Source organism: Pezoporus flaviventris, unplaced genomic scaffold (genome assembly GCF_033815535.1).
Source record: "Pezoporus flaviventris isolate CSIRO_AGI_PZ_B2104156 unplaced genomic scaffold, CSIRO_AGI_Pfla_v1 ptg000049l, whole genome shotgun sequence".
NCBI lineage: Eukaryota > Metazoa > Chordata > Aves > Psittaciformes > Psittacidae > Pezoporus > Pezoporus flaviventris.
Genome location: NW_026892597.1, coordinates 62,704 through 84,630, shown reverse-complemented (window position 1 = coordinate 84,630; position 21,927 = coordinate 62,704). Strand labels below are relative to the sequence as shown.

The 21,927-nt window shown below is 42.1% G+C and overlaps 1 protein-coding gene across 8 annotated transcripts in view; it reads right to left on the bottom strand.

The window, feature by feature from the left end:
• Positions 1 to 21,927, bottom strand: part of LOC133277050 (golgin subfamily B member 1-like) — a 45,290-nt gene continuing 23,363 nt past the window's right edge. For all 8 annotated transcript variants that reach the window (XM_061468559.1, XM_061468560.1, XM_061468564.1 and 5 more), the window contains 10 exons: positions 16,833 to 21,853; positions 13,866 to 15,813; positions 12,535 to 12,713; positions 11,162 to 11,327; positions 9,346 to 9,477; positions 5,600 to 5,758; positions 5,368 to 5,465; positions 4,295 to 4,429; positions 2,050 to 2,155; positions 1 to 839 (listed from right to left, as the gene is read on the bottom strand). In XM_061468559.1, the coding sequence (XP_061324543.1) occupies positions 705 to 839; positions 2,050 to 2,155; positions 4,295 to 4,429; positions 5,368 to 5,465; positions 5,600 to 5,758; positions 9,346 to 9,477; positions 11,162 to 11,327; positions 12,535 to 12,713; positions 13,866 to 15,813; positions 16,833 to 21,853 (8,079 nt within the window). In that variant the 3' untranslated portion in view covers positions 1 to 704. The remainder of the gene's footprint in view (positions 840 to 2,049; positions 2,156 to 4,294; positions 4,430 to 5,367; positions 5,466 to 5,599; positions 5,759 to 9,345; positions 9,478 to 11,161; positions 11,328 to 12,534; positions 12,714 to 13,865; positions 15,814 to 16,832; positions 21,854 to 21,927) is intronic.

Below are 21,927 nucleotides of genomic sequence, written 5' to 3'. Positions count from 1 at the left end.
TTATTTTACAAGCTTGTCAGGGCAGACATATGACTGCTTCTAAATGGAACGCTCAGCAGGTCTGGATATACTAATTCTGGCCTTTTTTCAACAGGAGATGCAACTAAGCAGGAATCACAATTTTGCAATTCAATTCATGTTCCTTAAAGTGTCCACAACTTCCTTAGGATGTGCATTTTAAGCAGCACTGAGCCACGGAGCAAATCTAAGGGATGGAAGAAAGAGAAGAAGCTGCTCTTTCTTGTACCTAGCTGCAGGGTTTCCCCAACCCAACTCACTTACCGGTCTAAGAGCGGGAAGGTTCTGCAGTTCCTAGAAGTGCTGTAGTACTGCAGCAATTCAAGAATATTTTTCTTATTCCTACCACAGCACAATACTATCTAAAATGAGTGGTGCTACCTCCAGGTACAGGAAGAAATGCTATCCTTGAAGCCTGTAGCATGAGGACCCTGGCTTAGAAAACATACCACTCATTTATAACACCGAAGGAATGGCATATGTCCTGGAAACAGATCCCAAGCATCAGCCCTGGCTGCTGCATACTTAACAGCAACCAACCTAGGCACAAGGTGCTGGCTGCAGCTGCTCCTTATGGGCTGACTTGGAAAAAGAAGGCAGTTGAGTGAAGTGCTACCATGTCAATATAGAATGCAAGCCCTCATTACAAGGAGGGTTGTGGCTCCAGAAAAGACTGTTATTCCTGTTCATAGGTGGCCTGTAAAGCACAGGAAGAGAAGGACATGGAGAGCAAGCAGATACATGGCCGCTAGCAGAGGCAAGTGCGTCCGAGAACGGAAGAGAGAGCGTAACAGGCGTCGTAGTCCAAGGATATTCCGAGTCTGGAAGAGTAAAAGAGAGACCAGTCAGTACCAGGAATGGATATGTCCCCAGCTGCCTTCACCTAGAGCTCTCCAGACCATGAAGGTTAATGAGCATGAATCTTCCCAAACCTGTTCCACTGTCAGATTTGACCTCTAGAGCAAATCCTCTGTGAAATATTCCCCTTCTCCTGCTCTCTGCAGGTTTCTCATGAACCAGCTTTCTCTAATTCTGCTTGAGAAAAGGCAGCAGAATGCAGAACATCTCCCTTTAACATTTGGTCCCTATGAATTTATAGGCCCTCCAAGTGAAATATAAACAAATGGATCAATGGTACTTCTCTGCTAGAGCCTCGAGCTACTAGGAATCTGGCCTAAAAGAATAAAATTATTATTTGCTGTATCACACTTGCAGTGAAAGGACTTCTGAAGCTGTTGAACCAGCTGTTGTACAGTGACTTTATTCTACAGGGGCTCTTCCAGGAGTCAGTGTAACATCAACTGGCAAAGTTCCAGTAGAAAAAAAAAACAACTGTCTATTCTGGTCACAAACCCCAAGCACGAGCACAGAACAGCATCCAGTTATGGATGGCTCTTGTCATAATTCTGCTGATGCTGCTCTTGAAAGCATCACCCCCAAATCTTGGAGAGACCAGAGGGAAACTCTTCAGCAGGGCTTCATCTTTAGCAAAACAGGACAGGTTACTGCCAGGCTGTCATCCAGCAGTGAAAAAGCAGCTCCCCATTTCAGCTTCCAGATTGACTGATGCAGGTTTGAAAGACCATGAGTGAGAAAAATATGAGATGGTTGCTAAACAAAAAAGGCAGATTATCCAGACATTACAGATGCTAGGGCCAGTAACACATACATTTGTTATGCATGAGATTGCACACTGTTTGCACAGACTTTGCCTATTTGCTCACCACTGAGGCCTTGCATATTCTACAAGGAACACAGGACCATGTTTTAGGCACAGACAATGCTGGCCTACACTTTGGTGAGCCCTGAAATTTAGTCTGCTTATGCAGACTGTAGCACAGCCATGATAAGAACAGTATGTGGTTTTTGGCTTGAAAACCAGAGCAAGACAAGTAGAAACCTACACAAACCCTAAGGATTTACATGTGCCTACAGAAGGGTTTAGCTGCGACAGGTTCAGAGTTTTCAGTTCACACTTTCTTGCATCAGCCAGGGCTCACATCACTGACAGCTGTGGATGTAAATTCTTACTTTGCTGTAATTATTATCCATGGAGTCAATCAGCAAGGAGTGCTCTTGACTTGGAGTCATATCAGCGCTAGCACTTAAGGAAGATGTCCACTCACTTGACTGCAACCTGGCACAAACAAAACATGAAATGAGAATAAATTTCTTGTGATATCCCAAACCAGCACTCCAGACAAGCTCAGGAAAGAAGGTACTTCTTCAAACAGAAACCAAAAATTGCAAGCTATCTGTGGCCTCACTTGACAAGAACTGGTTTTGTTTGCACTACTGTAGTGCCTGCTGAACTCAAGCTGTGCAGAAGGACTGGGTAATCCTACTTTCTCCACCAGGAGACTGGTGAAACCATGACAGAGAAGGCATATTGTGCTTCCTCAGTGCCAGCCACTTCCTGTGTCCATTGTTATAACTCTAGTCAGAGAGAAGAGTAAAACTTCCATCTGCATGATGTGCAGATTACCATTCCTCTCCAGTAGGACAGCTCAGCTGCTGGCAGCAGAGTTCTCCCTAATTTATATTCTGTCACTTCAACTCATTGCTCTTTTGGTGCTGTTTGGCTTGTTTTTAACTTTTTTGTCTTTCAGAAATTTCAAGCTCTTTAACTTAACTGAGGTTTCTGTGTTCTACTGGGGGCCTCCAAGTGAAATTTCATAGTGTGTGACTTGAAAGAAACCAGGGCAGATGATTTAACTGTATATTTTTAATTTTATGAAATTATTTTGGAAACCAGCTCTGGTCCCAGTAGTGCCGGTTCTAGCTAACTATTTTTTAGTAACAGATATTCAAGATGGATAAGATACTATTAAATGATGGAATGTAGAAGCAGCACTGTCAAATCTTCAGGCCAGCTTTAATTAGTGAAGTGAAACCAGTTGTAGGAGGCTTACATAGACTTTGATGCTAGAAGAGGCTACACTTGTCTGAGTCATGTAGTGATCACCAGGGAACCGAGGCCTAGAAGTCTTCCACATACCATTTTCCTTCTGAGTAAGCATGTGTCAGAAGAAAGCCATTGCTTTCACGTAAAAGACTCCAATAGTGAGGTTTATTTTAACTTGCACAGCACAAGTGCCTACAATCAAGTTATATGATAAAACCCACTTTTAGAGTCAATGAAGAGAAACAGGCTATGTGCCTCACTGCATCCTTATCCTAACATCTAGTGTAGGTCAGGTTCCTTTTCTCTACTGAGTATAATGGCATCTGTCAAGTAACCTGAGATACATGTGTTTCAGGTATAAACAGCAAGGCTTTGCAAGGCAGAGCTGTGTGGCAGGAGGCCATGAAGTGCCCTGCACCAGTCACAGCTGGCTCGGTAATGTGTGATGCCTTACTGTGGCTAAAACTACAACCAGAGGAGCATATGGTGCTTCTGCTCAAATGTATTTAACAAAGGGTAGCGACTGGGAAGGAGGAAATGGGTAAGAAACAAGGAGCAGCACTGATAAGTCACTACATGCTGATCCCAGCCTCCTATGCTGCCCTTTGCCTCACAAAAGGGACAGAGTGTAATGTGCAGTGCAAGCAAGGAGGCACTAGAAAGGGGAAAGGCGCCTAGGCTGAGTTGAGCTTGGGAAAGGCAGGGAGGGGAAAGTGTTTTTCCCAAATGTTTAATTGTTTCTCAATATTGAAATTAATTAAAAGTTTATGTTAATTAGCAATAATTAAAATTGAGTGACATTCTTCAAGTCCAGACCGTTTTGCCCATGACACACAGGTGCTTACTGAGGAGACAGATCCCCTGGAAGTATGAAAACTCCTCTTTTACCTTTACCCGATTCCCAGTCTCCAAACTATATTTTCCAATAGTTAATTTAATTCATTGAAAAAGCTGGCATCTCTAGTCAGAATTTGTCTTAATGTCTAGCCAGTTGTCTCATTCTTTGTCTACAATTGAAGGATAGGCTGAACATCAGGAAACACGTCTTTTTTTTTTAATGTAAGGGTGACTGAGCACTGGCACAAGCTGCTCAGGATGATTATGAAGTCTTCATCCTTGGAGATACTAAGAAGCCATCTGGACATGGTCCCAGGCAACTGACACTAGATAGCCCTGCTTGAGCAGGGGCATTGGACAGGATGACCTCCAGAGGCCCCTTCCAACCTCAGCCATTCTGTCAGAGACATGGTATAATCATTTCCATGCTCCCAGTGACACTCAACAGTAGGATGTAATGCTGTGCTAAACGAACACAGATTAGGATCACCATACTTCTATGGTGACACTGCCTGTTTGCCCAGGCTCCCTCACCTCCTGATCTGATCCTGTGCTGCAGACAGCGCCTCCTCCACAGCAAGACGACGGTCCCGTTCTTCCTCCAGCTGCTCCTCCAAATACCTCATATCCTGCTTTGTGCTGCTATGTAAATGTTCTGTTTCAGACAACCTGTTAGAAAATAACCAAGCATACACCAAAAAAAGGACTAATTTGTAGATCATTCTGTTTCTATTATATTCATCTATGCAGGATGTGAACAGAGTCCAATTCCTTTCCATTTCACAGAAGACTTAATAATATTTTATTAATATATTTCATAAAATCATAGAATCAGTGAGGTTGGAAAAGACCTTTAAGATCATCAAGTCCAACCTTTACCCCAGGACTGCCAAGGCCACCAATAACCCATGTCACTAAGGGCCTCATCTACGCATTTCTTGAATGCTTCAGGGAACAGTGGAATTTAAATTATTTGGAAAGCAAGAGAGAAGGGTAAATCTCTTGAAGCTTCTGTGTCACATCAAGGTGTTCTTTGGCTCTGCCATCCACAGCCCCACCTCCTAAAAATTATTTTGAAAGGGTACGAGTAATCATGTAATAGATCTTAGTTCCAGAAGGTTACTAGGAATCGTGTGCTAGGTCTTAATTCCAGACACTCTCAGGCTAACAGCCTTGAGACCAGGACCACTGATATACTTCAGCAGTTAATGAAGACCAAGCCCATCAAATCAAAGATGATCATTTGGCTGGTAATGGTCAAAAGAAATTGCTGCTGCATATTGTCTCTTCATTTTTTCATTTTCATCCATCCAAAGGGATGGACAGAGCCTTGGGCGACATGGTCTAGGATGAGGAGTCCGTGCATATGGCAGGGGGGGTTGGAATTAGATGATCTTAAGGTCTTTTCCAACCCAAACAATTCTATGATTCTATGACTGATGACAGCAGTCATATAACATATAACAGTTCCTCCACTTCCACAAGGCCCTAGTGTGAAAGCAGGTTTTTCCAACATTGAGGCAGTAACAGAAATATGTTCATCACTAGTCCAAAGACTTCTATCAGGACTAACACCTCCCACTCCTGTTTTCTCAGGTGTTCTTTACCTCAGCTGCAACTCCTGCAGTTCTGGTGTGTAACTGCCTCTCTGAGGCTCATTCTTTTCTTGAGGTGCTCCTGGAGCAGCATCTGATGCAAACAACTCCTGAAAGAAAGCAAGAATGTATGGCAGATACACAGCACTGAATGAAGAGGATAGAAAGTAGCTGCAATGCTGCAGTTAGTGAAGCCATTTGCAGCAAGCTTTCCCCTCCCTTGCACCAAGAAGACCACCCTTACCATGCCCTTGTCCGCAGACTGCAGCTCCTGGAGCTGCCTCTCAAGCACCAAGCAGCGGTTCAGAACCTCACTGTAGTGCTGATGGCTCTCACAGATATGCCGACTGCTACCACGCAACTGGAGGGAGAGAGCATTTTTCTCCTCAAAGACCTGAGACAGCTGAGAAGAGGACACAACTGCTGAGTAAAGAACTCATATTTTTGTGAAAGCAAAATTGTTCTTTGTGTAAGTGAGGGTAAGAATTCTATTGAGAACATGGAAACTGCCCCACTGCATGTTACTAAGGTCCAAAGACGAGTGATAATATCCAACAGTAGCTTGTGGTTAAGGTTTCCAGAAAGGAGTCTCAAAACATCAACACAATATAAAGAATAACATAAATCTTTCCTAAATCTCACCTAAATCTTTCAGAAATATAATCAATAAATTATAATTTTATATTCTTACTTTCTCCTTGAATGCAGCTCTGAAGATTGATAAATTCTGAGATTTCCATTTCATTGTGGGAATTGGACAGCTTTGTCTAAGAATAATATTGACAACACATGGGTGTTTTAGTTGTTGCTCAGTAGCACTTACCCTGATCAAGGCCTTTTCAAACTCTCATGCTGTCAATGAGGAGGGGCATGAGAAGAGCATGATAGAACACTTGACCCAAACTAGCGAACAGGATATTCCTTACCACAGCAAGTCATGCTTGGGATAGAAATGAGGGGGAGTTGGTCAGGAGCTGATAGCTGCTCGGGTCAGGCTGGGTATCAGCCAGCAGGTGCTGAGCAACCATACAGGGCATCACTGTTTGGGATTTTTTGTTTTGTCTCTCTGTTATTTCCCTTTTTATTGTTATTAATAGTAGTAGAATTAAATTATACCTTATTTTAATTATTAAACTATTCTCATCCCAACCCACGTTTTACTTTTTTTTCCGATCCCTTCTCCTCCCCATAAGGTGGGGGTCTGGTGGGGATGTGAGCTGCTGCATGGTACTTGGGTGCCAGAAAGGACTGTCATGGTTTAACTCCAGCTGGCAACTAACATGGGGCATGAGGGTTGAGATAACAACAGATCTGACTGGAGAGTGTTAAAAACAAATGTGTTACAAGCATTCACTGTATTGGTTTAAGATCACTGGTCACAGTGTTGATTTATTTGCTCTCAGAGTTGTTGCATTTGTTCTCAGGGTTGTCATATGTGATACCTCACCTCTGCAGTGATGTTTATTATCCTTGAGGCCAGGCTAAGATAATAATTTTTATGTACTCTGTAACACTGGCTTACGATAGAAAGAATAGTCATGAAACTAATCTGCTATGTGTATTCAGCATGGTCATCACCTCTGTAATTTGGGAGTCATCTACTCAGAACTACTAATAATTGTATCTTTTCCCATTTCTTCTTGAAGGGACAACCTATGGGGGAGATGTCTTCCTACAGCTTTCTTTATTCTTTTCTTTCCTCTTTCCTTTCTTCTGAAATCTTCATTCTCCTCTAGGCTGAATATGGTTCATAGAATCATAGAATAATTTGGGTTGGAAAGGACCTTAAGAACATGTAGTTCCAACCCCCTGACATGGGCAGGAACACCTCACACTAGACCAGGTTGCTCAAAGCACCATCCAAGAACACTGCCGGGGATGGAGCAATCAAAACTTCCTTGGGCAAACTGTTCCAGTCCCTCACTACTCTCACAATAAAGAATTTCTTCCTTACATCCTATATAAATCTCCCCTAAGTTTAAACCTATTACCCCTTTTCCTATCACTACAGTCCCTGATGAAGAGTTGCTTTAGGCCCCTTTCAGATATTGGAAGCTGCTCTGAGGTCTCCACGCAGCCTTCTCTTCTCCAGGCTGAATGCCTCAATTTTCTCAGCCTGTCTTCATATGGGAGGTGCTCCAGCTCTCGTGGCCTCCTCTGGACTTGCTCCAACAGCTCCATGTCCTTTTTACACGAGAACTGTACACAATACTCCAACTGGGGCCTCATGAGAGCAGAGTAGAGGGGCAGGATCACCTCCTTTGACCTGCTGGTCATGCTGCTGGTGATGCAGCCCAGCACACAGGTGGTTTCTGGGCTGTGTGTGCACACTGAAGCCAGCTCATGTTCAGTTTCTCATTAACCAACACCCCCAAATCCTTCTCATCAGGGCTGCTCTCAATGCATTCTCCACCCAGCCTGTATTTGTCCTTGGGATTGCCTCAACCCAGCTGTAGGACCTTGCACATTGTCTTGTGGAACTTCATAAGATTTGCATTGGCCCACCTCTCCAGCCTGTCCAGGTCCCTCTGGATGGCACCCCTTCCCTCCAGGAAGTCAAAAAGCATGTTCAGGTTTTATTTAAGGTTAAACAACTATTTAAGAATAAAAAAATCTATGCCATCGACAGACTGGATTGATGGGCTGCGGCCAACTGTATGAGGTTCAACAAGATGAAGTGCCAGGTCCTGCACTTAGGCCACAACAACCCCATGCAGCACTCCAGGCTTGCGGAAGAGTGGCTGGAAAGCTTCCTGGCAGAAAAGGACGCAGGGGTGCTGGTTGACAGTGCTGAATGAGCTGACAGCTGTTTCCTGGTGGCCAAGAAGGCCAGTAGCATCCTGGCTTATATTAGAAATTGTGTGCCCAGCAGGCCCCCTTGTGCTCAGCACTAGGTGAGTGGCACCTTGAATCCTGTGTTCAGTTTTGGGTCCCTCACTACAGGAAGGACATTGAGGTGTCGGAGCATCTCCAAAGAAGAGCAGCAAAGCTGGTGAAGGGTCTAGAGAACAAGTCTTACGAGGAGCAGCTGACTGGAACTGGATTTGATTCGTCTGAAGAAAAGGAAGCTAAGGAGAGACCTTACTGCTCTCTACAACTACCTAAAAGGAGGTTGCAATGAGGTGGGGGTCAGTCTCTTCTCTCAAGTAACAAGTCATTGGACAAGGTGAAATGGCCTCAAGTTGCACCAGGGGAAGTCAGACTGGATATTAGGAAACATTTCTTCACCAAAAGGGTCATCAAGCTTTGGAACAGCCTGCCCAGAGTAGTGGGTGAGTCACCATCCTTGCAGGTATTTAAAAGACCTGTAGATGTGGCATGGAGGGACATGGTTTAGTGGTGTTATTTGGCAGTGTTAGGTTAATGGTTGGTCTCCATAAGTCTTTTCCAAACTAAATGATTCTAAAATGGATAGAGAAATGGGAAGGAGTCCAAGGAAAAGGCTGCTGAGATCACTGAGAGATCGGAGCAGATGGTGCCTGTAAGAGCTGGGCTGCTTTAGCCTGCTAAAGAGAACATGCTAAAGGGTCGTTTTACAATAGCTTACAATGAAATTAAAGGGAGTCATAAAGCTGAAAAAGCCGACTTCTTGATAGTGGCAGAAAATACTGTAAGGGGTCACAGCCACAGATTGTTGCTCGGAAGAGTCAGAATAAACATTAAGAAAAATATTTGTGTTAGAAGTGTACAGTAGTATTGGACAAAGGTCCAGTGTGTTTCTGGAATCTCTATTTTTTCAGCAAGCAGCCAGGCAAAGTCATGGCTGACCTGATCTAATATTTGTGACAGTGCTGCTTTGAGCATCAGAATGATGTATTAGATCATCTCCAGAAGTGTCTTCCAACTAATATTTCTGATTTTGTGTAACTTCACTAAATGTCCACAAGAACAGAAAGATTCATTCCTGCTACCCAAGCCCTATTCAAGCCTACCTTCCTCCCCAAACTCCTTATTCCCAGACTGCAAGTACGTATAAAATGTAATCAGTACCTTGCTGTTTAACTGATGAATTCTGAGCTCTTTTTGGTGCAGTTCTTTCAGGCTGTCATTTAACTGGGCCTGGAGATGTTTTGTCTCTGTTTCAAGGCTTGAGAAGTCCCCTCTCAGAGTTTCTGAAGAAATCTGCCAGGGAAAGAACAATACTGCACACATGGCAACCCACTCCTGTATTCGTCCTTTCTGTTTAGTATTCCAAGGTCAAAGCCCAACATTATTCCTGGTACTTTATCTGCTCAAGTGAAACAGCAAATGGGGAATAAACAGAAATATCCTAAAAGCCCTCTGAAAATCCAAACAATTAGGAAAGATCACTGAAGTTGCACATACGATGGGTCTCTGGCCTGGTTTCAGCTGGGGTAGAGTTAATTTTCTTCCTAGTAGCTGGTGCAGTGCTGCATTTTGGCTCTAGTCTGAGAATAACACTGGTAACACACCAATGGTTTAGTTGTTGCTCAGTGGCAATTGCCAAGGACTTTTCAGTCTCTCGTGCTCTGCCAGTGAGGAGGGGCATGAGAAGCCGGGAGGAAGCAGAGACAGGACACCTGACCTGAACTAGCCAAAGGGATATTCCATACCACAGCTCATAATGCCCAGTATAGAAACTGGTGGGAGTTAGACAGAAGGAGCCAGTCACTGCTTGGGAATGAGCTGGGCATCAGTTAGCAGGTGGTGAGTAATTGTATTGTGCACCACTTGTTTATTCCTTCCTTTCTCTTTTTTATTTCCTATCATTATTGTTATTTTGCTTTTTATTTCAATTATTAAACTGGTTTTATCTCAACCTGTGGGTTTTTACATTTTTATCTCATTCTCCTCCCCATCCGACTGATGGTGAGAGGGAAGAATTGTGCAAATGGCTGCACAGAACTTAGTTGCTGGCTGGGCTTAAATCATGCCAATCCTTCTCAGAAGTTGTCTTAAAACTGTCTACAATACAGGAAGGGGGGAAAAAAGCATTTGAATGAGAACAAGAAAAACAAACAAAAAAATCAAAGCAATGTCCACACTGCTCTCACTCAACACAGACTAAAAGTTCCAGCACAAACACATTGTCCTGGAAAGCATCACATGCAAATTGTTCCAGTTTCTTCTTTGCGTATAGACACGTGTGTCAAAGGGATAAGGGAGGATTTCCTCTTTCCCCCTACTGACATAAAAGCTTCTTACTGGAACATTACAGATGTGGGCAGGAGAGTTCTTTCCTTGCTCATAAGATACTAGTATTATTGTACATGCGGCAGGCAAGTGCCCTTCCCCAGACCAAGCAAAATACTCAGCATACTACACTGAACTTTTAGCACTGTGATACAGGGGAAAGAAGGCAGGAAGTGCAATGTTCTATCTTCAGCCTCTCTGGGCTTAAGCCAGGATTGTGGATATCCATCACAGTAAAAAAAGCACTAAAAATGCAATAGTAAACTTACAAATTAGAAAGTGACATTGAAAGGAGAACCAAACCAGAAGATGTTAGTTTCAAACACAGTGCAAGAGGTGATTCTAAAATAGCCAGAAAGACCTGAGAATTCCATACTGCTGAGAAGAACCTAAGGTGTCTAGGAAGCCCTGTCTCTCCTACTCTCTTGAAACATTAGGAACCATGAGCTAAGGGAAGAGCACATAAGCGTATGCCAGTTTTCTAAAGGTTCTCAATTATTCAAGTCGCAATGTTGTGATAGTCCTTTGAGGCCACATAACAAAATCCAATACTGTGGTCTGTACGAGCTGAATACAAGCAACACACACTACTTTGGCTGAATTTCAAGCTTCACATTTTGATGCAATGAAGGGTCTGTGTATTTCCACCCACCTTTGTTTGGTACTGCTCCTCTACAACTTGAGACTTGTTGAGGGGCAGTCCCATTTCTTGCATAATTCTTTGTAAATGGCTCAGTTGCTTGTCTTTTTCTGCTATGACCATCAGGTACTGCTCCTTTATGCTGCTGTTCTGCTTTTCCCAGGTAGTTTTCTCCTGCCTGCCCAATACAACACAAAAGAAAATCACCAGGAAGTTACAAGTATCACTTACGATATCCAGGTATTGATTTGATTCTATTTCCTATGATCACCCCATGCCAGAAAAGAAGTTTTACAACTAAACCAAACCAAAACAACCCACTTAAGCACAGGAACCTTAAAAGCAGGTTTAGAGAAGTATTCTGTATTTGCTCAACAGATTGCTCAATGCTCACACTTTCAGTATTCCTGGACACTGTTTTGATCTTCCTGCAAAGACAGCTTTGTGAAGCAGGTCACTGGCAATGCCACTTGTCATTATATCATTATCGCTGCTTCAGTCAGATACATACCAGAACCATAGCATGGATCTCGGTATGCAAGCTTGATGCCTTAGCTTATTTACACTGTAGAAGCTAGACAGGAAATAAATCTCCTTTTATCAGAAGATAATTAAAATTTGTAAGCTGCTTCAAACTTCACAAGGTATGAAGTGTAGTTTGAGAGTCAGATCAGTGGCAGGGGGAGGGTGCACTACAAGTTTTTGTATCGCTTTGAACAAGAATAAGCCATGTATCTTGCCACAAAAAAAAACCTCACCCCTTTCACTCCAGGTTCAGTCATTCTTAGATGGATCTCTGAAGTACCCAAAAGGAATTTTTTCCTGTTTTTAGAATACAGCATATTTGTCTAACTAGTTTTAGTCCAGCCAGAGATGACAATTTACTAGACTTGAATTACAGACATTTTTAAAAATAGAAAACATAAAACAAGTGAAACAAAGGATTAGACAGTCATAAAAAATGACCATTTTCTTATCAATGGTATCAGTGGGATATTAAATGGTATTCATTATCAGCTTGGAGAGTTTTGTAATTATATACATAAGCTCCAATACAAGAAACAGCCCAAGTTTCCTCTCAAACAGATGATATTGGCCACCACTGGATGAAGAAAATAAAAATTAAAAGATCATTGATCTATTTCTCACAGGCATTTCCTTCCTATACATTGGGCTGTAATTCTTCACCCTAAGACTGAGGCAAAAGCTGAACAAGGAAAACACATAAATACCTGCCGAATCCGGAACATGACAGTGGTTTAGTGACAGATGACACAGGCAAACTGAGGTTCTCAATGCTTACTTTGCCTTCTGCCCACAATTGCTCTTGGAGTGAAAGAAATGGCTTATTTGCATCTCTGAGGCAGTGATCAGACAACTCTCACCTAAGCTGATGGATCTCCTGCTGGTAGGAAACACTTTCTTGCTTCAGCTGTTCTTGGAGACAATGCTGTTTATCTGCCTCTTGCTGGTATTCCTGCAGTTGTGCTTTTAAGCGAGAATTTTCAGCTGATTCTACCCCAACCAGGATATATTGCTGCTGCAGATTCTTCAACTCTCTTACCTTTAAAGGTAAATATAAAAAAATAATTAAAGGGAAATATCAGAGTGTGACAACTGAGCAAGCAGCTAGGATTATAAGTATTTAAGAGTATTTCTCTCTTTGGCAGTTGGAGAAAGAGAAGTCACACTCAGATGACAGAGAAACTAGACACTGAATCAGTGATTACAGCACTCTACTAAAAACTGTTCAGGAAAAAACAAAACCAACCCTCAAATCTTCAAAGAATTCTATTGTTAATGAGATTTAACATCCTGTCCTGGTTTCGGCCAAGGCGTATTCCATACCAAAGCATGTCATGCTCGGGGCAGAAACCAGGTGGAGTTACTCAGAAGGGACCAATTGCTGCTTGTGCCAGGCTGGGTATTTGTCAGCAGCTGCTGAGCAATTGTATTGTGCATCACTGCCAGTTGTGTTTTTTTTTCCTTCCCTCGTCTAGTTTTATATTCTCTCCCCTTGTTATTTCCCTTGTCATTATCATCATTAGTAGTAGCAGTAGGAGTATATTGTACTTTAGTTATTAAACTGTTCTCATCTTAGCCTGAACATTTTACATTCTCCTGATTCTCCTCCCCAGCCAGCCCCGGGGTGAGTGAATGGCTGCTGGTGCTGAGGTACCAGCTGGAGTTAAACCATAACACGTACATTAACAAAAAGAATCTGACATAGTGAGGCAACTCAATTCCCTTTGGAAGGTCACAGTGCCTGAGAGAAGTTCCTGAAGACTGGAGGAAAGCAAATGTCATCCCTACCTACAAGAAGGGCAAGAAGGAGGAATTGAAGAACTGCAGGCTGGTGAGCCTCATCTGCACCCCTGGGAAGGTGATGTAGCAACTAATTCCAGAAACCACTTCCAGATACATGAAAAAAACGGTGCACAGAGAAGTTGTAGAATGTCCACAAATGGAGATATTCAAAATCTGACTCTATGCTGTCTTGAGCAACCTATTCCAGTTAACCTTGTTTTGAGCAGGACAGTGGAATAGAAGATCTCTAGAAGTCCCTTCCAACCTCAATTATTTTATGACTGTGAAAACAAGTATCTGTGTTTCACACTGCAAATATGCAATCTAAGTGTGCTAAATTTTAAGATCCAAAGATCCAAATCTCCTATGGGTCTTTAAGTAAGAGCAAGAAGTGAGAACAAGGACTTACTACTCTGTCTCTGTCATTCTGCAAGGAGGACAGTGCCTTCTTAAGACTCTGCACTTCTGAAAGAGTGGTGGAAGTGCTCCCTTCTGCTTTTTGCTTTGCTTCTTCAATCTTACGTGTTTTCAATTCATTCAGCAGATGGTCTCGCTCATTTTGCAGGCTTGCCATAGCCTTGGAGAAAGATCTGACTTGGTTGGAAGAGCTTTCCAGTTCTGAAGACAAATGGAGGAGCTCATCATCTTTCATGCTGAGCTTCTGATTAAGTTTCTCAATCTCAGCCAAAAGACCTCTTTCATCAGTGGCTTTCTGCAGTTCTGCCAGCTCAGACCTTGCTGTATCTCGGTCCCTGGCAGTGAAATGCTGCTCCTCTTGTAGCTCAACCACCTCTTTCTGAAGATTTTGCACTAGAATCTTTTGTTCCTCTAAATCTGCAGAGTATTTCTGTTTCAAAACATGAAGCTCTTCATTGGCCTGGTCCCGGCTATCCTGAAGAGAGCTCATGGACTTCCCAAAAGACTGAATTTGAGCTCTGAGATCTTTGTTTTCATCTGTGACCGCAAGAAGTTTCTGTTCCATTTCCATCAAATCCCGTGCCAACTCTGCTACTCTCTCTTCTGCTGTTTCTGTTTCATTCCTCATTATCCCTGCATCATGATGCAGGTGCTTCAATTCCTTCCAAAGCCTGTCCTCAGCCTCTCCCACTTTCTTGGCTGCATCCCTTTGAATAGATACTAGTTCTGCCTCAAGTTCTGTTATCCTTTTATGAGAGAGGGAAAGCTTATGACTCAGCTCCTGTGCCTCTTCTGCTCGGACCTTCAGTTGTGCTTGATACTCCATGATAGCACTACCCTCACGTAATGCTGTCACCTCATTCTGCGCCTGAGACAGAGAAGATGTAAGGGTTTCAATCTCTTGCAACATACTGACTTTATCCTCTCTTAAAGCTTCCATGCACTTCCTGAGATCATCCTGAGTATGTTCAGACTCTTTCAGCTGTATTTCTATGACTGCCTTCTCCTTTTCCAGAGTCTGGCTCCGCTGAAGCTGTGTTTTGAGAAGTTGTTTCTGTTGGGAGTCCTTTATTGAAATCACTTGGTTCAGGTCCTCTCTATACCTCACCAATTCTGCATTCAGCTTGGCATTCTCAGAGTTTAGGTCATCCATCCGGCTATGAAAACTTCTGATTTCTTCCTTAAGCTTATTGTTTTCAGCAGCCGCCTCTTGAATTAGCTGGTCTTTTTCCAAGATTATAGTAAGATGACGTTCCTCAAGTTGCTTGTAGTTTCTCAGAATGCGGTCTCTGTCATCTTGTAAAGATAACATGGACTTAGTGAAAGAGTCCAGTTGTGCCTTCTGCTGCTTACTTTCTTCTCTGCTTATTTTCATCTTTTCAGTGAGAGAGTCAAGTTTGTCAAGAAATTTGTTCTTCTCATTCTCCAGGGTTTTTTTATCTTCTTCCTCTTTACTTAGTCTATTCTCCAACTCATTAATTTCTTCAGAATGTAGCTGCTGTAATTCAGAGAGAGCAGCCATAACTGCTTCCTCCTTGGCAGACAGCAAGCTAATGATCTTTTGATCTTTGGCACTAATTTCTTCATGTAGCTTATTGGTTAGATCCTTGGAAGCTTGCAGATCACCCTCAAGCTGTTCACAGGTGAATTTGAAATTCTGGATACTGGTCTCTTGTTGCTTGACCATGCTCCCCAGCTCTTCTCTGACTGATTCACATTTGGTGAAGGAATTCTGTAAGTCAGCAAGCTGATCTCTTAGGCTACTGATTTCTGACTCCAGTTTTTGCTGTTCATTTTGAGACTTGCTGTACAGTTTTTGAGACCCTTCAAGCTGAGTCAAAAGCTCCTTTTTTTCCTCCTCTAACATTTCACATGTTTTTTGATGATGCTGAATCTCCTTCCTGGATTCAGACTCCCAGTCTTTCTTGTTCCATTCCAGCCTACAAACAAAGATGAGAAAGTTGCAAATCAATAAAATACCTCAGTATCCAAAACCACAGTAAATTTTCATTGATTATACTGATTTAGAAAAGCCACAAAACTAGTTCTACTTTAAGCAAGCAAGCTGGCAACATCTAGGTGATTCGTTTTCCCTCAACTTGAAACTCAAGGCATCCTTCCCAGTTATGACTGCAGTAACGTCTGAAAGGGGTAATGCTAGGGGAATATGTTTTAGAAGTGGTCCAGTGAGATAAATCTTAATGTCAATATTGGAGAAATGGAGGAGGTTAAGCACTGAATGTTACCACCTCCTTCTCATTAAAATTATTTTCTGTCATCCATTGCAGCTAACAAATAAACAAATTTCAATGAAATCACTGTTGTCATATGCTTGATGTTCATTTCATGGTCCAGCATGCAAACATATAGTATTTTGATCACAAACTTTATAGAACAATTTTACTCATGTAAGAACAGTTAAGGCTTTGAGTTTTTGAAATTCCCAGATGCACATTTTCCCGTCAAAATCTACTTTGGGATTAAACTGTAATTATGTATCCCAATCCTCTCCTGACCTGCCAAGTTTAACCTCTGACTGCAACAACTACACAAAAGAATCTATTTCCAATTTGAGATTAATAAAGGCTCCAGATGGTATTTGGATGGCTGCTGCTTGTCATAGAGAACAGATTTAACATAGGTATTCCCTTTATCCTTGTGCAGACAACAAATACATAGTAACTCCCTACGACATAACTCCAAACCTCTTTTCCATCCAAACATAAGTGATCCAGGAGATAAGCTTTATGTTTATGGCTTTAGCAGGAAAATTAAATGTGCTCACCATCTTAGGCATTCATTAGTTTTGCCAATCATGTATCACTTTTAGCATATTTACACACTCCAGATTCTTTCTGGTATACTGCAAAAGGCAAGGCTATTCCCACCTCACCTGTGGTTGCTGCCTTGTCAAAAGGAAATACAAGAATACTAGCTGAGTAATTATCACTTTCTTTACCTGGATATATGAGTCTGAAGTTCTTCCACATGTAAGGTCATCTGCTTCATTTGGTCCTTTAGAGCAACGCAGATTTCCTCTTTTGAACGTATTTCTTCCTCCTTCTTTTGAATTGTTTCAGTGAATTTCTTCTCCCATGTTTTTGATTCATCTATTACTCTATCCCTGTCATCCTGAAGGGAAGACATGCTCCTGGTGAAGGCTGCAAGCTGGGCTAGTGTTTTGTTTAGGTTGCCTTCCAGCTGCTTGGCTTCTTGATCCTTTGTCTTCAAGGAGTTTTGAAGATCACCAACAGTCATTTCCAGGTAGCTTTTCTCCCTCTGCAAAGCTGCCAGCTTTCGTTCCATGCTTTTAACTTCCTTTGAGTGGTTGTCTTTTTCCTGCTCCAGTCTTCTCTCAAAGTCTTCATCTTTTTTCTTCATTTGATTTTTAATATTCTCCTTGTTTGTCTGCAACTCTTCTTTCACTTTGGCACTCTCTGCTAGAACCTTTGCTGCCTCACTCTGGGTGTCATCCAGTACTACTCTGCAGACAGCAAGTTCTGCCTGGGCTTTCTTGGTGTCTTCAACTGCTTTAGCTAAAGTCTCTCTGGCTGCTTCTATCTCTTTCTGAGACTCACTCTGCAGCAATTCCAGAGCTTTAACAGTTCTTTCTAAGCTACTGTTCTTTTCTTGGCTTTTAATACAGTCCTTCTGCAGCTGCTTAATCTCCTGCTGTTTCTGTTTCAGCAGTTCCTGAAGGTCCCTTACATACGTGCTGCTGTCTCCCCTCCAACTGCATTTTAGCTTTTCTACAAATTCCTTTTGCTTTTCCGAACTTGCTTTACTGTTCTCCTTTGCCATCTGACATTTCTCCTCCTCCAGTTCATGCATCATTCTCTGCAAACCCTGAAGCTCATGATGCAGTTGCTCATTTTTGATCTGCAAGTCTTTTGCATCCTGCTGATAGTTTCCAATACTCCCATTAAGTTCTGCCAACTGATTCATGAGCCTTTCTTCCAAATCATCCTTCTCAGCCTCTAGTGTGTCCTTCAATTCTGTCATCTTGATGAGGTCCTCTTTGGTTTTTTGGAGTGTTTGTTCCATCTTTGCAACTGTGTCCTGAAGAGAATTCAATTCATGGACTTTCTCTTCCATTTGGGTCTCTAAAGCCCTTTTCTCACCTGCTAAAGTCTCAGCACACATGTGGATGTCATCCAGCTGTTGTTCTGAAGCCTTCCTATTATCTTCTAGTTCTGTGATTCGCTTTGTGAGCTCAGCTATCTGCTGTATGTAGGTACCAAGATCTTCACAAGGACTACTACCTCCAAATGCATTTTGTTCCAGCTCTGCAGTAGAAGACTCTGGTCTAAAACTTACGTCCACTTGATTTTCAGTCCTCTCTATTGGTGGTGCTGTGACAACTGCCTCATTTGTTTCTTCCTCTATTGTCTTCTGAGAAACATACTTGTCTACCAGTTCTCTGCTTTCCTTCAGCTTAGATTCTGCTAACTCCAAGTGACGTTTTAAGTCTGTGATCTCTTGATTAAGAGACTTCTTTTCAGCCATTACTGTCTCAAGCTGAGTAGAAAGAGACTGGTAATCCCTCCTAGAACTCTCCATATCTTCTTTCAGGTTCGAATTTGTAATGACATCTACAGTCATGTGTGGCTCTCCATCTGTAAAATGCATCTCTGCTCTAAGCTTCTCATTCTCCTCCTCTAGTTCCAGGATCTTTTGCTGCTTTGATTTTGCAAATTTCCTCATTTTCTCCTTCATTCCATCAATTTCCTGTCCAGCTTCCTGTAGCTGCTTATCTGTTTCTTCTTTTTTTGCTTCAACACTTTTCAACTTAATGAAAATTTCCTGTTTTTCCTGCCTAACAGCTTCCAAAACACGCTGAATCCGCTCAGCCTCATTACTCACATTCTCATAGGACTGCAGGAGAGTTTCATATTCTTTCTGCAGCTCCCTGTATTTCTCATGCCACTCAGAATTCTCAGCAGCTTGAAAGCATTTCAAGGATCCCATTTCCTTCTCCAGCTGCTCCTTCTCTAAAACAACTTTATCCAGAGTAAATGTCAGGTTTTTACAGCATCCATCAAGATTCTGATTTTCTGTAAGTACTTTTTCAACTTCTGCAATAAGTTTTTCTCGCTGTTCCGTGAGGCCAGCTAACTTTTCTGTCAAAGTATCTCTTTCTTTAACATGGCCACATATTTGGCTTTCCATATTTGTCAACTTGACACAAAGATTTTCAATAGTAGTTTTTGCATTAGCCAGCTCCTCTTTTAGAGATCTGCTCTCCTTTAGTGCCTCTTTTCTAGAGATAAGCGCAGCTTGCAACTTTCTCTGCATTTGATTCTTCTGTTTAGCTGCTTCTGCACCGGCATCTTGCTTCTCCTGAATTTCAAGTAACTCTCTTTGCAGTCGCTTGCTTTGTTCCTCATGTACCTGAGCTTGAGTTTCCAATTGACTACATAGTCTCTTGACTGAATCCTCTTTTTCCAGCAACTGTGTCTGCACATGACTGAGAGCCTCACTTTTCTCCCTTAACTGCAAGTTAAGAAATTCAATTTCTTCATCCTTTTGGTGTGTAAGTGCTTTCAGGTCTTCCAGACTGCCCTCTCTAGAAATGTTTGCTCGACTCTCCTCCAGTTCTGCCTGAAGATTTGCTGCTTTAGCCTCAGCTTGGTCAGAGGTTCTCTTCAGCCTTTCTATCTCCAGAAACAACTGTGCTGTCTGTTCTTGCAAATGAAAGACTAATTCTGATTTGCAAGCAAGTTCACTTTGCACATGGCTAAGACTATATTCCAATTCCTCCTTCTTCACCCACAATTTTTCAAGTTTTTCCTCTTCCCCAGAAACACCTGCAACTTGTACAAGCTTGTTATTTGTTGTATTTTCTGTTTCTGTGCATGAAGACTCCAACACTCCTGGATTTAAAACAATACTCTCTCTTGATCCTTTCTGTTCTTGGAGTTGTCTGAGCTGAGCTTGGATGCTTTCCTTCTCTCTGCTTTGCTTATCAAATTGTTCTTGTAGGATGTTGTAATCGTCTTTCTGCTGTTTCAGCTGTTCCCTGTGATGCCTGTCTTTTTCTTGAGCTTTTTTTATAGTGTCTTTGCGAGATGCCAGAGCTTCCTGAAGTTTTTTTTGAAGTTGTTCTTTTTCTTGTTCAAGAGCTGAAATTCTCTCTCTCAGAGCAGACTTCTGGTTTTCTTCAAGATTTATAACTTCTGAAGTATTTTTTTCATTTTCTTCATTGTCTTTTGGGCTTTTATTGGTTTCAACAACTCTGTCAGCAATTGTCTGACTCCCCATGATTCCATCTTTAACTGGAACAATATCTGTCCTACCTTGCAACCTTTGCCTCATCTCCTCAATCATTGCCTGTAACTGTGCTTCAGTTGTTTCTTTATCTTGCAGGTCCTTCCGGATGCTCTGCAGCTCAGATTCCTTTTCAGAAAGCAGCTGAATTAGATACTCTTCACTGGGCTGGCTTTCAAGATTCACTTCTCTGCTTATCATGCTTGTTGAACTTTCTTCCCCTTCAGCTGCTTGAGCCACTGAGGGTTCTGATTCATGTTCTCTTTGCAACTGTAGTAATTCATTCTCCAGTTTGCTAACCTTCTTCAGAAGCTCCTTCCGGTTAGCAAGTGCTGCTTGCAGCTTCCGCTTTACTTGCTCATTTTCTTTTTTCAGAAGTTCAACTTTATTTACTAACAACTCAGTGTCTTTACACGCTGCCTCTGTCTCATACTGGTGCTCAGATACCCCACAAATCAGATACGTATCTTTTGCTTCTATGTTTTGGTCTTTTTCTTCCTGATGCTTTAGTAATAGACTTGTTTGCCCTTTCAGACTCTTCAGCTCATTTGCTAGAGAAAATTTCTCTTCATTCAGCAGAACCATTTTCTCAGACATGCTAACACTGATCTCTGTCATCTGTCGGTCTTTCTCCAGCAAGGTTTTTTGCAGGCTCTCTATAGACCTGGTATGTTCAGCAACAAGCTGTTTCAGGCTTGATGCTTCTTCCCCCTTTGAGGCTAAGTTTTGGTAAAGTTCTTTTACCTCAGCTGTACTCTTCCTCAAAAGCTGTTCTAGATCAAGTACTTCGCATTCCTTCCTCTCAATCTGGCTTCTCAGATCTTTTAGTTGCATGTCCTGGTCAGAAAGCTGAAGCTGTGCTTCATCCAGGTCATTTTGCAAAGCTTCAATTTTTATCTCCTTAGATTTGAATTCATTTCTAAGGCTCTGGATTTGTTCTCTGAGAAGACTGCTTTGACTGTCTGACAGCCTCTGCTTTTCTGAAAGAGCTAGATTGTCCTCAAGTTTCCTCACTTGCTCTTTTAGTTCTGCTATGGTAGAAAGTTCCTTCATCTGACACAGGAGCTGATCTCGTTCTTCAGTCAAAACACAAAATGCACTGTCAGACTCCTCTATTTTTTTTCTGTATTCCTCAGCCAACAGGTTTAGCCTGTTTATTTCTGTATCTTTTTCTCCTCGATCTTTCTTATAGGATTCTTCTGATTTCTGCAGAATTATTTGCAGTTCACTAATTTGTCTTTGCAACCTGAACAGTTCTTCAGACTGAGAGATGCCAGGCTCTGGATCTGCTGTAGAATCCTGCATTGCCTCATTCTCCTCTCTGCAGGGGACAGTACTCCCCTGGGGCACCTCTTGAAGACCAATTGTGTTTTCCTGAAGCACACCAATTTCTATTTCTCTCAGTAATGAGCAACTGCCAAACTCATTTTGTGTATGTGAAGCCTTCTGTTCTTCCCTCTCAAGAAACTGTGTCTGGGAATTACCTTCTGGCTGGTCAGCTGCTTTTCCTGTTTGGTTACCTGTATAAGTTAGATCATTCGGGCCCTTGAGCTGCCTTTTCAGAAAATTTATTTCTTCTTGGGCTTCTTTCAGTTCCAGCAGCAAAACTGATAGTTCTTTCTGTTTCTCTGCAGCAAGATATTCTAGAATTTCAGGTGGACAACTTCCCTCAGTAAACTGCTCACTTCCGGTGGGAAAGGCATCTGTTCTTGCCTAAAAGAAAGTAATAGGTTTCAATTTTCCTTTGAATCCTGTGAAAAAGTCACTTCTGGAAGTATCTGCATTCC